Below are 19,672 nucleotides of genomic sequence, written 5' to 3'. Positions count from 1 at the left end.
AATTTGTGGTGATTTGTTATAACCACAATGGGAAACTGCTTCCAATTATTTGGAAAACAGTTTGGCACTATCTGCTAAAGCTGAACATATGTCTACCTTATGACCCAGCAATTCCACTTCTAGGCATTTAAACAATAGAAATGCATTTGCATAGGCACCAAGAGATGTATACAAGGATACTCATAGTAGTTTTAGTCAAGAGAATAAGAAGCTGGAAATAACCCATGTGTCCATTAGCAAAATAATGGATAAACAAACTATAGTAATAGTCACACAATATAATACTACTCAGAAATAAAAAGAAATGAACTGCATGGGTGAATCTTATAATAGTGGAAAAAAAAACAAGCACAAAAAAGTATATACTTGATGAAAAGGTTCTGGAAATGGATGGCAGTGATGAATGCACAACAATGTAAATGTCCTTAATGCCAATGAACTTAAAAACTGCTAAAATAGTTTGAAGTTACATATATTTATTTTGCCACAGTAAAAATGGGCATGCTGTGTGAATCCATTTTAATAAAGTTCAAAAACAAACAAAACTAAACCACAGGGGGAAAAGGTGAGAGGGTGTCTGGGTGGCTCTGTCAGTTAAACGTCTGACTCACGATTTCGGCTCAGGTTTTGACCTCATGGGTGGTGAGATCAAACCCTGTAAAGAGCTCCATGCTCAGCGTGGAGTATGCTTCAGTTTCTCTCTCTCTCTCCCTCTGCTCCTCCCCTCCGTATGCACGTTCTCTCTCTCTCTCTTAAAGAAATAAATTTTCAAAAAAAAAAAAAAGGTGAGAACAATGGTTCCCTTTGGGGGCCACTGTCTAGGAGGAGACATGAGGAAGTTTTCTGGGTGCTGGAAATGTTTTTTGATCTGAGTGTTGGTTATATGTTCATAAGTAAACATTCATCATATTGTGTGCTTAAGATCTGTGTACTTTAGTTTCCAAATGCCAACCTCAAGTTTATTTGCACATGATCTGATTTAACTGCACTAACATTATCAACACCGAAATGGAAACGGAGGAGAAAAGAAAACTTCACCAAAAGTGTGTGGTTAGAGAAGGCTTCAGGAAAGAGGTGAGATGTGAGACAAGTACTAAAAGACAAGCATGGCAGATACAAAGAGGAAGGGAATTCTGGGCACAGGGAAGAGCAGGCCCATGGGCAGTGAGGTACAAGTGAGAGCAGAGTGTGCTGGATGCTACAAGCTGCAAGGGTCAAAGGCCAGAGAGAGGGGGCTGAAAGGGGAAGTAGGAGCCCCATCTCAATATGCCTGCCCTATCAGCAGTTTATTTTTTTAAAGATTTTATTTATTTATGAATAAGAGGCACAGAGAGAGAGGCAGAGACATAGACAGAGGGAGAAGCAGGCTCCTCATAGGGAGCCCGATGTGGGGACTTGATCCCCAGATCCAGGATCATTCCCTGAGCTGGAGGCAGATGCTCAACCACTGAGCTACCCAGGCATCCCCTATCAGCAGTTTAGACTGTACTCATACTGGGCAGATGTCAGAAGAGGTTAAGTAAGAGAGTGACAAGATGGATCCATGACAAAGGGGTGACCTAGGTGGAGGGACTAAGACCTCTAAGGCTCTTGTAATAATGGTCAGGCCCCAGATGACAGGTCTAATTCAGACAACAGAGATAGGGTCATAAGAGATGAAGGAGGTAGAAGTCCTGACTTGGTTGGGAAAGGGGAAGGTTGGTAAGTCTGTTGGCTCCAAGCCTACTTGGCTAGTGATCCCCACAACAAAAGAGTGAAGACAAACCTACCCTTCTTCCCCCTGCTTCCTGAGCCGGCAGTGGAAGATCATAGTATCTCAAGAGTTGGAAAGCACCAGTCAAATTTCCTAGTGTACCATCTTATAGACAAGCAACTGAGTTCTTTTCATGGGCCAACACCTGTGGCCATAGTGTGTAAGGAACAAGCTGGAAGAAGAGAGCTGAGGCTTATCTACTTTAGTGAGTATGTCCTAGAGAAGAAGGAACATGACTCATTCAGTTATGGTGCCCAATGTCCCCAAATGCCCTCACTAACCTCACCTTCCGCCATGGGGTTCTCTGGCCTAGGCCTATGGTCTCAGTCCCTGCCAGTCTCTCACTGGGAAAGTTCTCCTCGCAGGCCACCCAAATCCTGTACAGCTAATGGTTTCATCCAATGGTTTCATAATGCCTTGTAAATCAATCCAATTTATCTTCAAACCAATTTGTATAGCCAAAACTGAGGCAGGGACAAAGAAGAGTTAGCTGACCAGGGGTGCTCCAGAGCCACCAGGAGCCAGAAATAAGTCTTGGGTGCTAGATTCCATCATGGCCCTACAGATCTGATATGAACCTCAGGAGGTAACTTCTGGGTTCTATACTTGATAGCCTGTGCACATCTGAGAGTGACTGAATAACAAGGGCCAAATACTGGAGCTTGTAGAAGAGACACCAAAACAAGATGGGTTTGAAGTAACTTGTCTAAGGCCTGAAACTTATTCTTTATTTCTGATCTTCATCTGTTAAGGTTAGTTGACATTTAGTTAACTACACAGTCCAATTCAGGAGCCACTACAACATGTGACTATTTTACTTTAAATTATCTTAAATCAAATAATTAAAATTATTATTTAAAACTATTAAAAACTCAGTTCCTCAGTGCTCCATAGCCACATGGTGGCTGGTGGCTACCATGTGGAATAGACATAAGACATCTCAATCCTCATGGAAAGTTCTATTAGTCCTGGTCCTTGCATGTGGTACCTCCTGCTTGAATTGGCCTGATTATAAGAGGCATGTACTCTAGGGGCACCTGGGTGGCAGAGGTGGTTAAGCATCTGACTCTTGGTTTTGGCTCACATTGTGATCTCAGGGTCATAAGACCGAGCCCTGCATCAGGCTCCACACTCAGTGCAGAGTCTGGTTAGGGCTCTCTCTCCCTCTGTCCTTCTCCCCCAGCACACTCACATGTTCCCGCTCCCTCTAAAGTAAATAAATACATTTAAAAAAAAAGAAGTGTTCACTCTGAAATCATCTTTACATGCCGAAGTGCCAAGAATCCTTTTAATTTTTAACTAATAAAGATGAAATCATGTACCACAAAGGACCTTCAGCAATCGTTAATAGACAGGCATCAAGTCTTCTGGGGTCCCTCAGTCAAAAGAGAGAGAAAATAAAAGACAACTAAGAGAAATGAAAGCTAACAGGATAGAGTGAAACAGTCCACATTCTGCTTTCTTGACCATTCTGCTATAAAAAGAGCTAATCTCATCCCAGAAGATCAGGCATGTGTGGAAATTAATGGACCATTAATAAGAAGCAATTATTCTTTAGAAATAATTTATGATGGACAAAAACAAAATCAAGTGAAGTAGAAATTTAGGTGAGTGGGGAAGGGGAAAAAGGAGAGCAGAAACATGTCTTGTAGTAAGAAAACCGCAATTAGAATTAGTAATTTTTAAAAGAAAATTTGAAGATGTAACTAAAACAGCTTAAATAATACTGGTTACCTAATGAAAATGATCATTTAAGTTTTGTTCATAATACATATCTCTAGTGGGGGGAAATTATCCAAGTGGAAGGAAAGCTATCATAATATTTCACCACCAACTTGTAGCCCTTGACTAGTGTTCCAGACAACCCACACAATTAAGGTAGAAAAGAGCAAAAACTCTTAAGAGGCGATACCACTCCCATGCATAAGGACAGTTCCCACTCTGGTAAGGGGAAAGTGCACCTAGGTACTCAGGGACTAGAATAGGAATCTTGGGTAGGGGAGCATATGGTTAAAAAAATAAGCACATGAGAATCCTATTTTGTCCAGTTTACAATTCAGATGGTTAGTTCAAGTTAAGGGCACATATTAAGGTGTTGTTTTGAAATAGGGACAAAAAGTACTGTTTAATTAAGGGCTTTAAGTGCCTGGTAAAAGACCCAAGCTACAGGAACACTTCCTGCTCTGTATTTATTAATTTCAGGCATTCCTTTATGCCCTCCTTCTGCTTATATAAAATAGAGTAGAAATAAATATGAGAAGTGAGAAAGAGAAAAACAAAAGACAGAAAAACAGAGCTAAGAAGGAAATTAAGCTTACCACACCAACCCAGGTTCCACACTGGTGGATTTGCTAAACCAACAGTTAATTTTTTAAAAAAGATTGATTGATTGATTGATTGATTGAGAGAGAAAGAGAGAGAACATGAGAACAAGAATGTGAGTGGGGAGAGGGGCAGAGGGAGACATAGAATCCTCAAGCAGACTCCCCACTGAACAAGAAGCCCGACACAGGGCTCTATCCCAGGACCCCGAGATCATGACCTGAGCCAAAATTCAGAGTAGACCACTTCACTGACTGAGCCACCCAGGCTCCCCAACCAATAGTTAATTCTTAAATATTTGGTGTCAAAGACTGAGAAAGACCAACTTCTTAGGAGGAAGATAACTTGGTTTGGTCAGGGACTTGTCCTGCAGGCCCTGAAAGTGAGTGCTGGCTAACTGGCCCTGCCCAAGTAAGTCCCTTGATAGCCAGTGCCAGCTCTCTCATATAATCAAATCCAGGACACAGGAGGTGGGAACAATCTGTGAATTCACTGGAACTGCCCAGTAATGTGGTCCCCAGAGTTTGTCCTGTCAACCAATTAGGAACTTGTTGATCATAATGAGTAAGTGGCTTCTGTAAACAGGCAGTCGGGAAGATACAATACCAACTCTGGGAGAGGAGGGGAAAATGCCCAGATCTGACTTCACAGAGCCCATCCCAACCCGGCTTACCAGATCCCACTCAGTACAGAGGATTCCCATTGAACCCCAACACTGAACTTGGAAGATCCTAAGCTGGTTAATATTGCTGTCTCCTCCCATCTTTCTATCAATATTATACCATGCTTTCCATTGATAAAAGCTCAACAATTACCACAAAGTCAAGCCCACCCTCTTTTCACAACCTGTCAGGTCACCAAGACAACATTCTGTGGGAGGACCTTACCACTTGGCCATGCTGGGAAGAGCCAATACAGCTTCTCCTTTCAAGCACCTGGGGAGTAAGCCTATTTTGCCTTATTGTAGGGAAGACCACTTTATCAAAGCATCTTTCCATTTCCACTATGCCTACCCGCATTGGACTGAATACCACAGCACACATTCATACCACTCTCAACAGCACTCAATACCACTGTGCCCTATGTGACCATGGTGCCATTTCTAGACCAAAAGAACTGTCTGCCAAGATGGAAATGCTCTAGATCAGTGAGTGCTGTCCAATATGGTAGCCACTAGTCACAGTTGGCTCCTGAGCACTTGAAATGTAACCAGTCGAAATGGAGATGTGCTGAAATTATAAAATATATACTGGTTTTGGAAGACTCAGTGCAAAAAATACATTGTGAGAGCTCTTATTTAATGATCCTTTATACTAATTACATGTTGAAATGATAATATTCTGGGTATACTGGGTTAAATAAATTGTATTATATTAATTTCACCTTTTTGTTTTTTACTTTTTTAAATGTACCTGTTAGAAAATTTAGAATTATATGTATGGCTAACATTCTATTTGTATTAGCCAGCATCAACCTATATTATTACTCAGTACTTTTCTTTAAATTGAGTTCATTTTCTACTCATTCTGAAAATATTCATGAAGTTAAAGTTTGATGTACTAGTTGTATTTTTATAATACAATTTAAAAATCTACACACCTATTAACCTAAAATTGAAAAAATAAATTTGTCCACATGTAACCTAAAACCCTTTTGTGTACCACACCCTTTGGGAAATGCTGGCCCAGGGCACAGCTACTCAGATTGTGGCCTGTGAACACGTACCAGTCTCCTTACTGTTCATTATCATTCACAATAGGGATATAAATTGAGAGCTTGCATTTAGAAACACAGGAATTTGACAGAGTAATCTAATATCCACTGATATCTTAGAATCTAGTAACTAATCTAATACTTCAAAATCAGGAGTTATATTTTCCATGTCTTTTACATTTTATTTCTTCAGTAAGTTTTTTTTTAATTCTATTTTACCAAGATATCATATTGGTCAACAACAGACTGGAAGTTAGGGGAAAAAAATGGTCACCAGAATTAGTTTGAGAAACACTGGCTTAGAGTATAAAAGAATCTTCCATGCCCCTTCTGGAGTGATGGCCCAAGAACTGCAATCCTCAGTCATACTCAATAGTGTCCTAAGACAGAAAAGCGTACTAAAGAGATCTTCCAGGGCCCAACAATAAAGGCTGGCACAGAGAGAATAGGAAGTTAATTCCTGGCACACCAGAAATCCTGCTAAATGGAACTTCTCTTTCTCTAAGCATCTTATTTTTAAAGATTTATGCACCTTTTTTAAAAAAAGATTTTATTTATCTATTTGACAGAGAGAGGGGGGAGAAAGGGCACAAGCAGGGGGAGTGGCAGGCAGAGGGAGAGGGAGAAGTAGGCTCCCCACTGAGCAGGGAGCCCAATGCGGAACTCAATCTCAGGACCCTGGGATCATGACCTGAGTCAAATGCAGACACTTAACCACTGAGCCACCCAGGTGCCCTCTAAGCATTTTAATTAATAATTTTTTGCTGTAATTCAATGAAATGTGGGTCCTCATTACCTTTGGGGAGAAAAACTGTGTACTGAGAAAAAGGCACACAAAATCCTTATAAAATGTGGACCTAAAGTACTGAGCTAGATCTCCAGAGGTGTACAGAAGATGTGGGAGGCGTGGCCCATGTGTGAAAGGAGTTTATTACAATCTATTGGGGAAGGCACAGTAGCAGGAAGGTTAAAAATACTTAACTCTGGAGTCAAACACACTGGTTCGCCACTTACTGTATGGCCTTGAGAAAATTATTTCACCTCTTTTACACTCAACATATCTGTTGCAGGAGAGAATCTCTAAAAAAGGAGATTATTCCTCTACCATTAGGTGCTTGCCACTCCTTACATCAAGAGGTAGAGTCTAGTTCCCCTCCCTTTGAATCTGGGCTGGTTTTGTCACTTGCTTTAACCACTGAATGCAAGAAAAGTGACATTCTGGGACTTCCAAGCCTTAAGAGAAATGACAACTCTGCTTCCTCACTATTGAAGCACACCTGCTATGTTGTGAGAAGTCCAAGACAGACTCCCTGTGATTAGATGTCTGGCCCATGACAGGCCATGGTGGACATTATAAACCCATGTGTTCCCAGCCGACTGTGACCCGAGCTGACACCACATGGAATGGAAGAACCACTCAACTGAGCCCACCTAACCCCCAGAATTGTGAGAAATAATAAGTTTGAAATGGTTTGCTACACAGCAATATAGAACTGAAACATCTCTAAAATGAGTATAAAAACAGAAAAAAAAAGTATAAAGAGTGGTTGTGTGAAGTAAAGTAAAATAATGTATGCCAAGTGCTTATAATGGTGCCTGGCACAGAAGTGCTCAATAAGTGGCAGCTGTTACCTTTTGAGGAGCTAAAATGAACACATGTGCAGTGTGTAACTGTAGGCTGTCTGGGAGGTTACATTCAGGTTCTGCTGCCTTGCAGGCCCTGAGCAGCCGAATGCACAGAAGGTGAAAAGGCACAAGGCTTTGTGGTGAAACAAGTATTGGACCTAAAAGATGGAGAGCACAGAATGATGGCTTCTAAACCTCTGATACACAGAGACCCACCCATGGACCGCTGGGCAAGAACAACATGTGTCTGCATTAAAGGCTGAAGACCGGGATCCCTGGGTGGCGCAGCGGTTTGGCGCCTGCCTTCGGCCCAGGGCGCGATCCTGGAGACCCGGGATCGAGTCCCACGTCGGGCCCCTGGTGCATGGAGCCTGCTTCTCCCTCTGTCTGTGTCTCTGCCCCTCTCTCTCTCTCTGTGGCTATCATAAATAAATAAAAATTTTAAATAAAAAAAAAAAAAAAAAAAGGCTGAAGACCGCCATGGCAGAAACCCAGAGGTCTCTACAGAGACGAGTAGATCGGTGGCAGCCCGCAAGTGGCTGGAGGGCAGCAAGGGGGGATGGGCAATGATTGCTAATGGGTATGGGGTTTCTCTGTGGAGTGATGAAACTGTTCTAAAATTGACTGTGGTGATGGCTGTACAACTCTGTGAAAATACTGAAAATCACAGAATTGTGCATTTTTTTTATTTTTATTTTTTTATTGGTGTTCAATTTACCAACATACAGAATAACCCCCAGTGCCCGTCACCCAATCACTCCCACCCCCCCGTCCTCCTCCCCTTCTACCACCCCTAGTTCGTTTCCCAGAGTTAGCAGTCTTTACGTTATGTCTCCCTTTCTGATATTTCCCACACATTTCTTCCCCCTTCCCTTATATTCCCTTTCACTATTATTTATATTCCCCACATGAATGAGAACATATAATGTTTGTCCTTCTCCGACTTACTTCACTCAGCCAGAATTGTGCATTTTAAATGGATGAAATGTATAGTATATAAACACTGTCTCACTAAACTTATTACTACATAATAAAGAGGAAGGTAAAAATGAAGAGAGTGGAGATGACAAAGGAGCAGGAAGCACCCCATAGGGTTGTTTGGGGCTAAAAGAGGTCAGTCTATTTGGCATCAAGAGGAAAAGCAGGTATTTTCAGACAGTGAATGAACCCAGTGCTAGCCAGGAGCTGTGTACCCTAGGGATAGACTCTGCAATTCCAAAGGATCATGGGAATTTGGCATCACAGTTGTGTAGCTCACTCATACCTATCTTCCTTTTCCTTAAGATACAACCTGAACTCTGCTAATCACAGAGTTTTAAAAAGAGGAAACTTCCTAGGCAAAAAGGTAGAAAAAATGCTTCCTGACAAAAAAAGCAGATAAAAGCCTATATTCAGACAGACCTCAGAGGTGAATGAGGGGGATCCCGAAGCTTAGGTTGCCCCAGAGCCTCAGAAGCCAATTCACATTTGAAGCGAGTCACCTGAGATGTGAGATAGGCAGTGGGCAATCCCTCCCAGGCCACAGTACCCCAAGAACAGCTACCTCCAACCACAACCACTTCCTTTTTCTGGTACAATTCACTAATGAGAGGTTGGAGGACAGGGCCAGGGAAAGTTTTCAAATCCTTGGACTGCTGCCAGAGCCAATACAGCACACACACAGTCCCCCAAAACCAGGCAGTATCATTGTCAGCATCATACCCATACCGTCCATCCTGGGAGCACTTACCATGCTGGATGCATTCTGACTTATATCCTGTTAAATCCTCCCAACAAGGCCTACCAGACTGTGCACCAACATCCCCATCTCTTGCCTGCTCAAATCAACCCTGCAAATCCTTGTTTATAAACAGATTCAGGGGCACCTGAGTGGCTCAGTGGTTGAGTGCCTGCCTTCAGCTCAGGTCATGATCCCGGGATCCAGTCTTGCATCAGGGTCCCCACAGGGAGCCTGCTCCTCCCTCTGCCTATGTCTCTGCCTCTTTCTGTGTCTCTCATGAATAAAAAAATAAAATCTTAAAAATAAAATCTTTTTTTAAAAAAAGATTCAATCCATATAATTCCAACAAAAGATGAGAGATGTTCTTTTAAAAAACAAACTATTCCAGAAGATGGGGCATCTGACTAAGGGGAAAACATCTTTTAATCTTGGAGAGGAAGAAGGGTTAGAAATAGAAATGATAGACTTTGACAATTTGCGTCACCAAGGTTGGGACATCAGAAGAGAAAACGCAAAGAGTCAGGCAGACTTTCAGCAGTTTACCCTGAAGGTCCTGCCAAGTCCAAGTCCTATAATGTCATAACTAAACAAGGTCAGAAGTCCCAGACCAAACACAACTTTGGGTCTTTCCATCCTGATCCATGAGTCCTTCCTAATGCCAAGGGGACCTGACATGTTAATACACATGTACAAAGTCAACTTGCTCTTCTTAGGTCTAAGCAGTTTTAGAATTAGAGTGTTCAGGCTGCCAGGCTGGCTTAGTTGGTGGAGCATGCAATTGTTGGTCTCAGGGTTGTGAGTTCAAGTCCAATTGGATATGGAGATTATGTAAAAAATCTTTTAAAAAAAAGAAAGTGTGGGAATCCCTGGGTGGCTCAGCGGTTTAGCACCACCTTCAGCCCAGGGTGTGATCCTGGAGACCCAGGATCGAGTCCCATGTCAGGATCCCTGTGTGGAGCCTGCTTCTCCCTCTGCCTGTGTCTCTGCCTCTCTCTCTCTGTCTTTCATGAATAAATAAATAAATAAATAAATCTTAAAAAAAGAAATTGTTCAAGAATAGTCTTAAATACAACTTTGAGAAAGGATGTAGAATACTGGTTTCTTGAGGATCTACTCTCAGCCTTTCCTACTCAGCCCCATCCTACTCTGGCCCCTGGGGGAGGGTCCCGTGAACTTCCAGTTTGCACCACTTTCTCCTGATCTAGGGCAGGGGATGGAAGATTTCCAAGTGGAAGGACAACAGGGAACCTTACCTTTCCTCAAAGCAATTCTCTCCTTACTATGGAACAATGGGCAAATGAATTCAATTCAATAAACAACATTTGCCCACTGAATGCACCAGAAAAGTCAACAGGGGGATCCCTGGGTGGCGCAGCAGTTTAGCGCCTGCCTTTGGCCCAGGGCGCGATCCTGGAGACCCAGGATTGAATCCCACGTCGAGCTCCCTGCATGGAGCCTGCTTCTCCCTCTGCCTATGTCTCAGCCTCTCTCTCTCTCTCTCTCTCTCTCTCTCTCTGTGACTATCATGAATAAATAAATAAAATCTTTAAAAAAAAAGTCAACAGGTCTTAGGAAACACGCTTTGTAATTCCAATTTCGTGTAATCATGAACTCCACCAACACACAACTTTAATCCAACTCATGAATATTTACTGAGCGTTCCATTCAGTATAGCTGCTCCCAGCATAATGCAACTGTTAAACATCAGTTATAGACTTAGTATGTGCAGAAACTCTGAGGAGTAATATGACCACGCAGCCACCCTCGGTACCAGGTGGCACTGAGAGAGGCACCTATAACCTAGACCCAGGCCTTGTTCTCACGTCAATGCTATAATTGGAAGTAACCGCTAATCAGCTTGAGCACTTACCATGTGTCAGGCACAGCTTTACGGATACTAATTCCTTCATCCTCAAAGCAGTGCTTCTATCTCCCCATGTTGTTCTTTGAGAAAACTGAAGCTCAAGATGTCAAATAACTTCCCTGAGAAAGTGGTGTGGTGGCATTCACATCCAGGCATTCTGGCCCTCAATCTACTCAGCTTCAGCAGCAGCAGTAGCCACCAGCACAGGGTCCAGCTTACAGTGGGCACTCAAAGAACGCCTGCTGAGAGGAGCTGGAAGGTTAATGTAACAGGCAGAATAAGAGTGCTTCCCTGGAGGTGCTGTAGGCACAGACAAGAGGAAGTTCCTTAATTCTGACTGACAGGAGCCCTAGAGGGAGTGAATCCTGGAAAGGAAAAAGGGAAGAAGGGGGCATTTCAGGCTGAGGGAAGCACAGGACCTGTATGACACTGAGGTAGCCTGACAGTTGAGATCCAGTGATTCTTTGCTGGCTAAAGAAATCAAAGCAGATTCAAGCAACAGGCACTTGCTCATCATTAGTTATATGGTGCATATAACAAAGCATTAGAAAGAACCATACATTTGCTAATTTCCATGCTGGGGGTAAATAAAAGGAAAGATAAAAAAGCATCACTGGTGAGTAATGGGAACGTGCATAAGATTTCAAGATTGGAAGAACCTTCTGTTAAAGGAAACCACAAGAGGTATTCCCTCACCACCTTCTACAGAGCTCCTAGGAAAACCACTCATAAACTCATATCCCCCAGATGTGCAGGATGAATGTTATTAGGGATGGATCCAAAATGATAAGGCCTCTAGGCAACCAAGAATGATCAGCATCCAGGATGGATAATAAAACTACAATAATCCCAATTTTACTGAGGATGACATTATTTTTCTAAGTATCTACCTTACTAGCCTTCAAAAGAACAAACCATGGTATTACCTGGCACCTAAATTGAACACTCCAATTTTTCCACACCAACTGTAACGCATCCAACTGTAATATTTTAAACCTTCATACGTCTTTTTATGGTTTCGATATCAAATAAAGGAAAACAGCTTTAAGCTAATTTTAATATCAGTGGAGAGTGCATTAAGTGGTTCTACAAAGTTTCCTACTAGGACTTAATAAGAATGCCCCTTTATTAAATTCTTTCAAAGAAATTTAAATCCCACAAATTGCAAGCCTTACCATACAGCCCGTCTCTACCTTTAAGACATGGAAATAGCCTATTATTTAGACTCTCAAATAAAACTGTAAACTTCAACAACCTTTCCAATATTTTCTCCTGCTAGGTCTCCCTCCCCTAAGGCTGATTCTGATGGGTGGGTGGGTGGGTGGGTGGTGGGTTCTGGGTTCTTCCCTAGCAGACGTATCTGAGTTTCTCAAATTAAGCAAAAAGAATGAAAACAGAAGTATACATATTTATAGAATTTACATCACTAACCTGTGATATTTGTTAAATTCTGCCTTAAAAACTGCACCAAGAAAAACACAAATTGGGAAAAGACTTAAGCCACCTCCTCCTATGAACGATGCAAATGAAGGCCCAATCAGAAAATACCTCCCATCCACCATGAAAAACATGTTTCAAATGATTAAAGCGCATTTCCTTTCACTTCTTTCCCTTCCTTGGTTCACCTCATATACAATATCCATATCTTCACTATTTGATAATTCTTTGAATCATATACTTAAGACCTGTGCGCATCTGTCGTATGCATGTGATACTACAGTAAAAAAATGTTTTAAAAATAGGTCACATTAACTTAAAAAAAAAAAAGGTGTTGCCTGGAAAAACAGCATGAAATCGGTTTCCCCGCGGCTTGCACCCCCGCACTACCTGCAGCCACTTTACAGAACGTCAAAGACGTGAGACTTGCTTATCTAAAATTCTGCCAAATGTCCTCAAAATCCCCCCCTGCTTTGCTCATTTTTGAGCAGCCCGTCCGGGGACCAGCCCTCCACAGCCCCTAGCAGTTGCAGCCTCGCGGGCTGGGAGACATAGCGGTCGCGCTGCCACTTGAAGGGGCCTACGGCCCCACCAGACCCCTGGGCAACGCGCACGAGGCCTGCGGGTGGCAGGGGAACTCCGCGGGGGGCTCGCACCAGGCCGCCCAGGCGGCGCTCCACCCGCCCCTGCCAGTGGGTGACGTGCCGGATCTGCCCCCGGGATGCCGCGAAGCACGAAGCCGGGCCACCTATGGGGCAGGCTGCAGCTGCCGCTCGCGCGCATTTCCCAAGACGCAGAGTGGGCGAGCGCGCAGGCTCCGGCGACCCCCTAGAGCCCTCTCAGCCTCCCCCAGTGCCCCTCACCACCGTGGGCCCAGGCTCCCCACACCAAACACACCTGCCACCCACCCTAGGCCACCCCCAAGTGCACCCACTCACTCAAGCCACCTGAGAAGGGCCCCTGCCACCCGCACCGCGAGCGACGCGGCCCCGGATACGGCGCCCAGTCGACCCCGGGCGGGGAGAAGGGCGCTTAGACCAGCACCGCGCTGCGTCCCCGCCCCGCGCGCTCCAGAGCCGCTGCCCTGCGCGGCCCACGGCGGGGCCGCCCCGCCCCCCGGGGCGACCTGAAGCCCCCAAGCGCCCGCCGCACCCCGGGGGCCCCACCTGAAGGTCGGTGGTTGGGCGGCGAGGTCCGCACCGCGCCTGACTCGGCCATCTTCCCGGGAAGCGGGGGTCCCCGTGCAGCCCCCTCGGTCCCGGTCCCAGCCCCGCCGCCGCCGCCGCCGCGCTCCATCGGGACGCGCCGGCTGCACAGGCGCACTGCCGGAGCCGCCGCGCCGCACCGGACCCGCGCGCACCCGCACGCGCACGCGTCCTCCTCACACAGCGTGCGCACACGGCGTGCACGTGCGAAGTGCGCACCAGTTCTCACGCCGCGCACGCGCACGCGCACCGCGCGCACACGCGAGGGGCACACCGGCCCTCACAGGGCACGGGGCACGCGGCGTGTACATGCGGCGTGCGCACCACTTCTCACAGCACGCATACAAACCGCGCGCACTTTCGGCGTGCACACCGGTCCTCGCACAGCGCAGAAGCACACATGGCGTGTACACAGTTCCTCATACACTGCTTACATGTGGTGTGCACACGCCAGTGTAAATGCACCTCCCCATACAGTGCGCACACTCAAAGCGTTGTACACACAGGATGCACATTCTCACAGTGTGCGCGCATCCTCAGAGTAACCACAGTGCACGCGTGCTCACCCAGCATGTACACGTTCTCCCACACCGTGGACACACGTCGTCACACAGCCTTCGGACATTCACGCACGCTAGGCGTCCACACACATACACACTGCGGACTGCAGCCCTGGAAACAGTTCCTGGCTAGGGCCTCAGGCAGGTGCCACTAGTGTGGACGCCCACGGACCCTCCCACCTAACGCATTTAGGTTCCAGTCCTCAAGGTGCGCGGGCGGCCGGTGCTAGGTTCTTCCTCAGCCCAGCCAAGGCGTGCGGCCACCCAGGGCAGGGCCACAGTAGCGTGCTGCTCAGCCTGCAAGGCAGGGCAGGGGCATGTAGTCTGGGGACCTAGGCGTTCCAACCATGCCCTCACTCCCTGGCGGATTCCACCCACAGCTACTCGATGGTTCCTTGTTTCCTCGGGAGAAAATACTGCCCAGTTGAGAAATCTCTGCGAGGACCACCTCTCTGGGAAGACACGCAAGGAACTATTAAAGGTGTGTAGCCTTAGGAGTAAGAGGTCGGGGAAGGGTGTGTGTGTGTAATGGTGGTGATGGGATTCTCCTGGACATCCTTTTACCCCTGCCATGAGCATTTATCACTTTTTAAAAAAAACATACAAATTGAAAAAGATATCTTTGCATACATAGTGCTAGTTCAAACTTCCAGGTGTTTACCCAGGTATAGCCTGCCAAGTGATAACTGATCGCAGGGGGGCCCCAGGCTGCACATTTCTCTGTTGGACAGTGACCAGCCCACTGTGGGTTTAACTCCCACCCCTGGGGTAGATAGAAATGCATGGTTAAAAAACCAAATTAAGCTGAATAAGAGTACAAGGTTTCTACTGGAGATAATAAAAGCATTCTAGAATCAGATTATGTGATGGTTGGCTCCATGAGTTTACTGAAAACCATTAAATTGTACATTTTAAATGGGTAAACTCTATAGTATCTAAATTATACAATCTTTTAAAAACCCACCAAGCTCAAACCCTCAGGAACCGGCACCTGAATTAGTAGTGAAAAGCCTGGAGAGTCTCTTTGTGGCACAAAAACATGATGGACGTGTTGGTGACACTCCCAAAGGTGTGTCAGGAATAGGGCACGGCTATGGTGAGAAAGCCAGAAAGGGACTTTAGACACAAATGAGCAGGAAAGCAGGCAAGTGGGGACTGGTCCCTTGGCTGTAAAGAAAAGTTTCTAGGACACCTGAGTGGCTCAGTGGTTGAGCGCCTGCCTTCAGCTCAGGGCCTGATTCCCAGGATCGGGGATCGAGTCCCACATCCGCTCCCTGCACGGACCCTGCTTCTCCCTCTGCCTGTGTCTGTCTCTCTCATGAATAAATAAATCTTAAAAAAAAATTTCCTAACCCAAGTAAGATTGAGCCACCTTAATAAAGGTATGGGTGCTGTCTTCACTCCACCCCTCCTTCTTACAGAACTTGGGTAGGAGTTCATAATTCTTTTTTTCTAAAAAAGATTTTATTTATTCTTGAAAGACAAAGAAACACACACACACACACAGGCAGAGGGAGAAGCAGGCTCCATGCAGGGAGCCCGATGTGGGACTCGATCCCGGGACTCCAGGATCACGCTCTGGGCTGAAGGCAGTAACTAAGCTGCTGAGCCACCCAGGGATCCCCAATTCATCCAACTCTTGAGCTCTGGTCTTGCTGACATGCCAGAACACCCCACCCTAGTTTTATTCTTTTTTTTTCTATTTTTACTTTCTATTCCTACTTCCATTCCTCCAGTCATAGGCACCTCACTGTTTCATTTTTGTACCTCTGTTTTTCGAATACGTAGTGTTGCGAAGATATGCATGGTCTTAATATATATGTAAATAATATTGCTCAATAGCTATCACGGTTTTTCCTTGCTTGGTATCGCTGTCAACATCTATTCATTGCAGCTGTATACAAATCAGAAACAGATCAGTTATTCATTCTGGTTTATTACTCTTCTTTTTTAAAAAAAAGTTATTTTAGAGAGAGAAAGAGCACACGGGTGGTGGGAGAATCCTCAAACAGGCTCCTGGAGGAAGGCAGAGCCAGAGGCAAGGCCCCATCACAGGACCCTCAGATCAGGACCTGCCTGAGTGGAAATCTTGAGTAGGAAGCTTAACCGATGAGCCACCTGGGTGCCTAGCTTTATTCTTCTTAAATTACCTATTCAATCCTTGCCCGTCTTTTTATTGAACTATTTGTCTTTTTTCCGGGTGATTTTCAGGAGTTTCTTTTGCTCTGGATAATTCCTTGGAGGTTTAAGTGTTATAAATTCACACAGTCGATTAACCTTTTCTAAGATTAGCACAAAACTCCTTAACTTTTATGCCCAAATCCATCCATTTATAAAGCTTCTTATATGGCAATAATACCAAACTTACAGAAAAGTTGTGAGTTTGCAAAGGACACTCATATACCCTTTACTCGGATTCACCTATTGTTAACATTTTACCCCATTTATCGTGTTATCTCTTTATCCTCAACTGTTTTTTGAGTTAATTGCATACATGTAAATGACCCTTTATCCCTTAATACTTCAATGTAGATTTCCTTTTTTTTTTTTTTTTTAGTTTTTTAAAGATTTTATTTATTCATGAGAGACGGGGGAGGGGGGAGCAGAGACACAGGCAGAGGGAGAAGCAGGCTCCATGCAGGGAGCCCGACACAGGACTCGATCCCGGGACTCCAGGATCACGCCTTGGGCCGAAGGCAGGCACCAAACCACTGAGCCACCCAGGGATCCCTCAATGTGTATTTCCTAATAAGAATTTTTTTTTTTTAGAATATTCTTTTACAACCATATTAGTTATTAACTTCAGTAAATATAACATGGATACAGTAATTTTACCTAATTGGTTGCCAGGTTCTCCACCGTAGAGGTACTAATAGACAATCTGTGGGGAGGCACTGTAAAGCCATGCAAATATCCTACTCCTTGTCAAAACTTCCTCCTAAGACTTAGCAACCATCCACAATTCTTGATCCTGGTCTTTCCCATGGTTAAAAAAATAAATCAACTTTTCACCTGATGGTTTGTACTTTAGGAGTTTTTTTTTTTTTTTAATGCAGCTTTAAAAGGCCCAATTGTGGGACGTTTATTGCAGCCTTTCAACCCTAGTGGAGATGGGAGTCAAGGGGAAAAGGGATAAATTCAAACCACAACCATCACATAGTTAGAACAAATACAAAGAGCTATTATTTTATATTTCTGACTCCAGGATAGTCTATACCTCTACTCCAAAGCAATTTATTTTCAGTCTATGGTGTGATAGGGATCCTTATTTACTTTTCTCTGTAAAGTGTAGCTTCTCAGCATCATCCATTAAATAATCTGTCCTGGGATGTCTGGATGGCTCAGTGGTTGAGCATCTGCCTTCAGCTCAGGTTGTGATCCTGCAGTCCCAGGATCAAGTCCCACATTGGGCTCCCTGCATGGAGCCTGCTTCTCCCTCTGCCTGTCTCTCATGGAAATAAATTTTTTTGAAAATCCTTTCCCCAAAGATTCCAAAACCACTTTTATCATATACCAAATTGTCATATATACATGGACTGGTTCTGAGCTCTGTTCTGATGTTTTTGTTACTGCATCTATTCATCACTATGGCATTACTTATTACTTGACCAAGAGGTCTGCTTTCCTATTTTTAGAATTCTCAGAAATTCATGACTTCCATATGAACTTATTTTAGAATCAGTTTTTCTACAACTTCCCTCCCATCTATCATGATGGAGTATTATTAAGATTTTATTTATTCATGAGAGAGACAGAGAGAGGCAGACACAGGCAGAGGGAGTAGGCTCCATGCAGGGAGCCTGACGTGAGACTCAATCCTGGGTCTCCAGGATCACACCCTGGGCTGAAGGTGGCGCTCAACCGCTGAGCCACCTGGACTTCATGATGGAGTATTAATTGTAATTATATTGAAATCAGAGGGGCACCTGGGTAGCTCAGTTAAGCGTCTGCCTTCGGCTCAAGTCATGATCGTGGAGTCCTGGGATCGAGCCTCACATCAGGCTCTCTGCTTAGCAAGGAGTCTACTTCTCCCTCTGACTACACCCCCCTCCACCCGCTCATTCTCCTTCTCTCTCTCAAATAAACATCTTTAAAAAAGGAATCACAGATTACTTTGGAGAATTGGCATTTTTATAGTATATCATCTATGAATACAATGTCTATTTAAGTCTAAATTAAAGTTTTAGTTTGCTGGGCTTTTTCCAGTAGATTAACTTCCAAAAAATCTAGTTATACTTGAATGGTTATCTTAAAACCTATTATACCATTTAGTTGTTAGTCTAGTGCAGTTCTCAAATTTTTTGTCTGAGACCCATACCAGCAGAGGTTGGCAAACTATAGCCCATGAATGGGTCAAATGTAGCCTGCCACCTATTTCATATACTCAAGTTTTATTGGAATATAGACACACTCATTTCTGTTACTACAGCCGCTTTTGTGCTACAATGGCAGAACTGAGTAGTTTTAAGAGACCATATGGGCTACAAACCCTAAAATACTATCTGGTCCTTTAAAGTTTGCCAACCCCTACTCTTAACCTAAAAGGGAGACTCCCAAAGAACCTTTCTAATGGTGGTAGATGTTGTTTTCCAAAACTTTTTAAAAAAGTAACCTCTATACCCAACCTGGAGCTCATGACCTCATGACCCCAAGATCGAGAGTGGTACGCTCCTACCTACTGAGCCAGCCAGGAACCCCAGGCATTCCAACTTTTTACTTGATAGCACAAATGTTAATATTGGCAACACTCAGTTTTCCTTGAAATGACAAGTTCACTGATAGGTTATATCCATGAATACTGATGTATTAGAAATTTTTTAAAAATATTTAATTTCAGGGCAGCCCCAGCGGCTCAGTGGTTTAGTGCTGCCTTCAGCCCAGGGCGTGATCCTGGAGTCCCAGGGTCGAGTCCCACGTCAGGTTCCCTGCATAGAGCCTGCTTCTCTCTGCCTCTCTCTCTGTGTGTGTGGGTCTCTCATGAATAAATAAATAAAATCTTTAAAGAAATTTAATTTTAATTCAAAACTAAACCCGATGCTTTAATATATTTCTAATGAAAAGTTAAAAACAAAAAAAAATTAAGTGTTATTGTTTCACATTTTTGCAAATCTCTTTACTGTTTGGCCTAATAGTAGACTCAGATCTGCTTTTGTATTTAATGTGTTATAGTATGTTCTTTTAGTTAAGGCATATGAAGAAAATCTGACCTCAGAGGCATGTAGTTTAGTTGGAAAAGGAAGAAACATTCTCATAGTCTCTTCAGATAATTGTGTACTTTTGATTCCATACCCTATATTGATAATGGTAATGTCTTCAAAGGTTAGCGGCAGTGTGGAATCGAACACTGAATCAATGATCTTTCTATTCTATTACATTAAAATCCACTGATCATTTAGAAAATACTGGTTGATTCAGCTATGAAGATCTTCCAAGTGTCAACACCTTTAAGACACATTAATATGATCACTAATC

At 44.1% G+C, this 19,672-nt stretch overlaps 1 protein-coding gene across 20 annotated transcripts in view; it reads right to left on the bottom strand.

Annotated features, from left to right (window-relative positions):
• MAP7D2 (MAP7 domain containing 2) overlaps positions 1-13,764 on the bottom strand; it is a 108,433-nt gene extending 94,669 nt beyond the window's left edge. For 18 of the 20 annotated variants that reach the window (XM_072817884.1, XM_072817888.1, XM_072817889.1 and 15 more), the window contains exon 1: positions 13,602-13,762. In XM_072817884.1, the coding sequence (XP_072673985.1) occupies positions 13,602-13,731 (130 nt within the window). In that variant the 5' untranslated portion in view covers positions 13,732-13,762. Of the gene's footprint in view, positions 1-13,373; positions 13,493-13,601 lie in introns of those variants that run through there. The other 2 variants (XM_072817885.1, XM_072817893.1) reach the window with 2 other exon arrangements.
• Positions 13,765-19,672: the final 5,908 nt, after the last annotated feature.

Source organism: Canis lupus, chromosome X (assembly GCF_048164855.1).
Source record: "Canis lupus baileyi chromosome X, mCanLup2.hap1, whole genome shotgun sequence".
Taxonomy (NCBI): Eukaryota; Metazoa; Chordata; class Mammalia; order Carnivora; family Canidae; genus Canis; species Canis lupus.
This window is presented reverse-complemented; position numbering and strand designations above follow the sequence as displayed.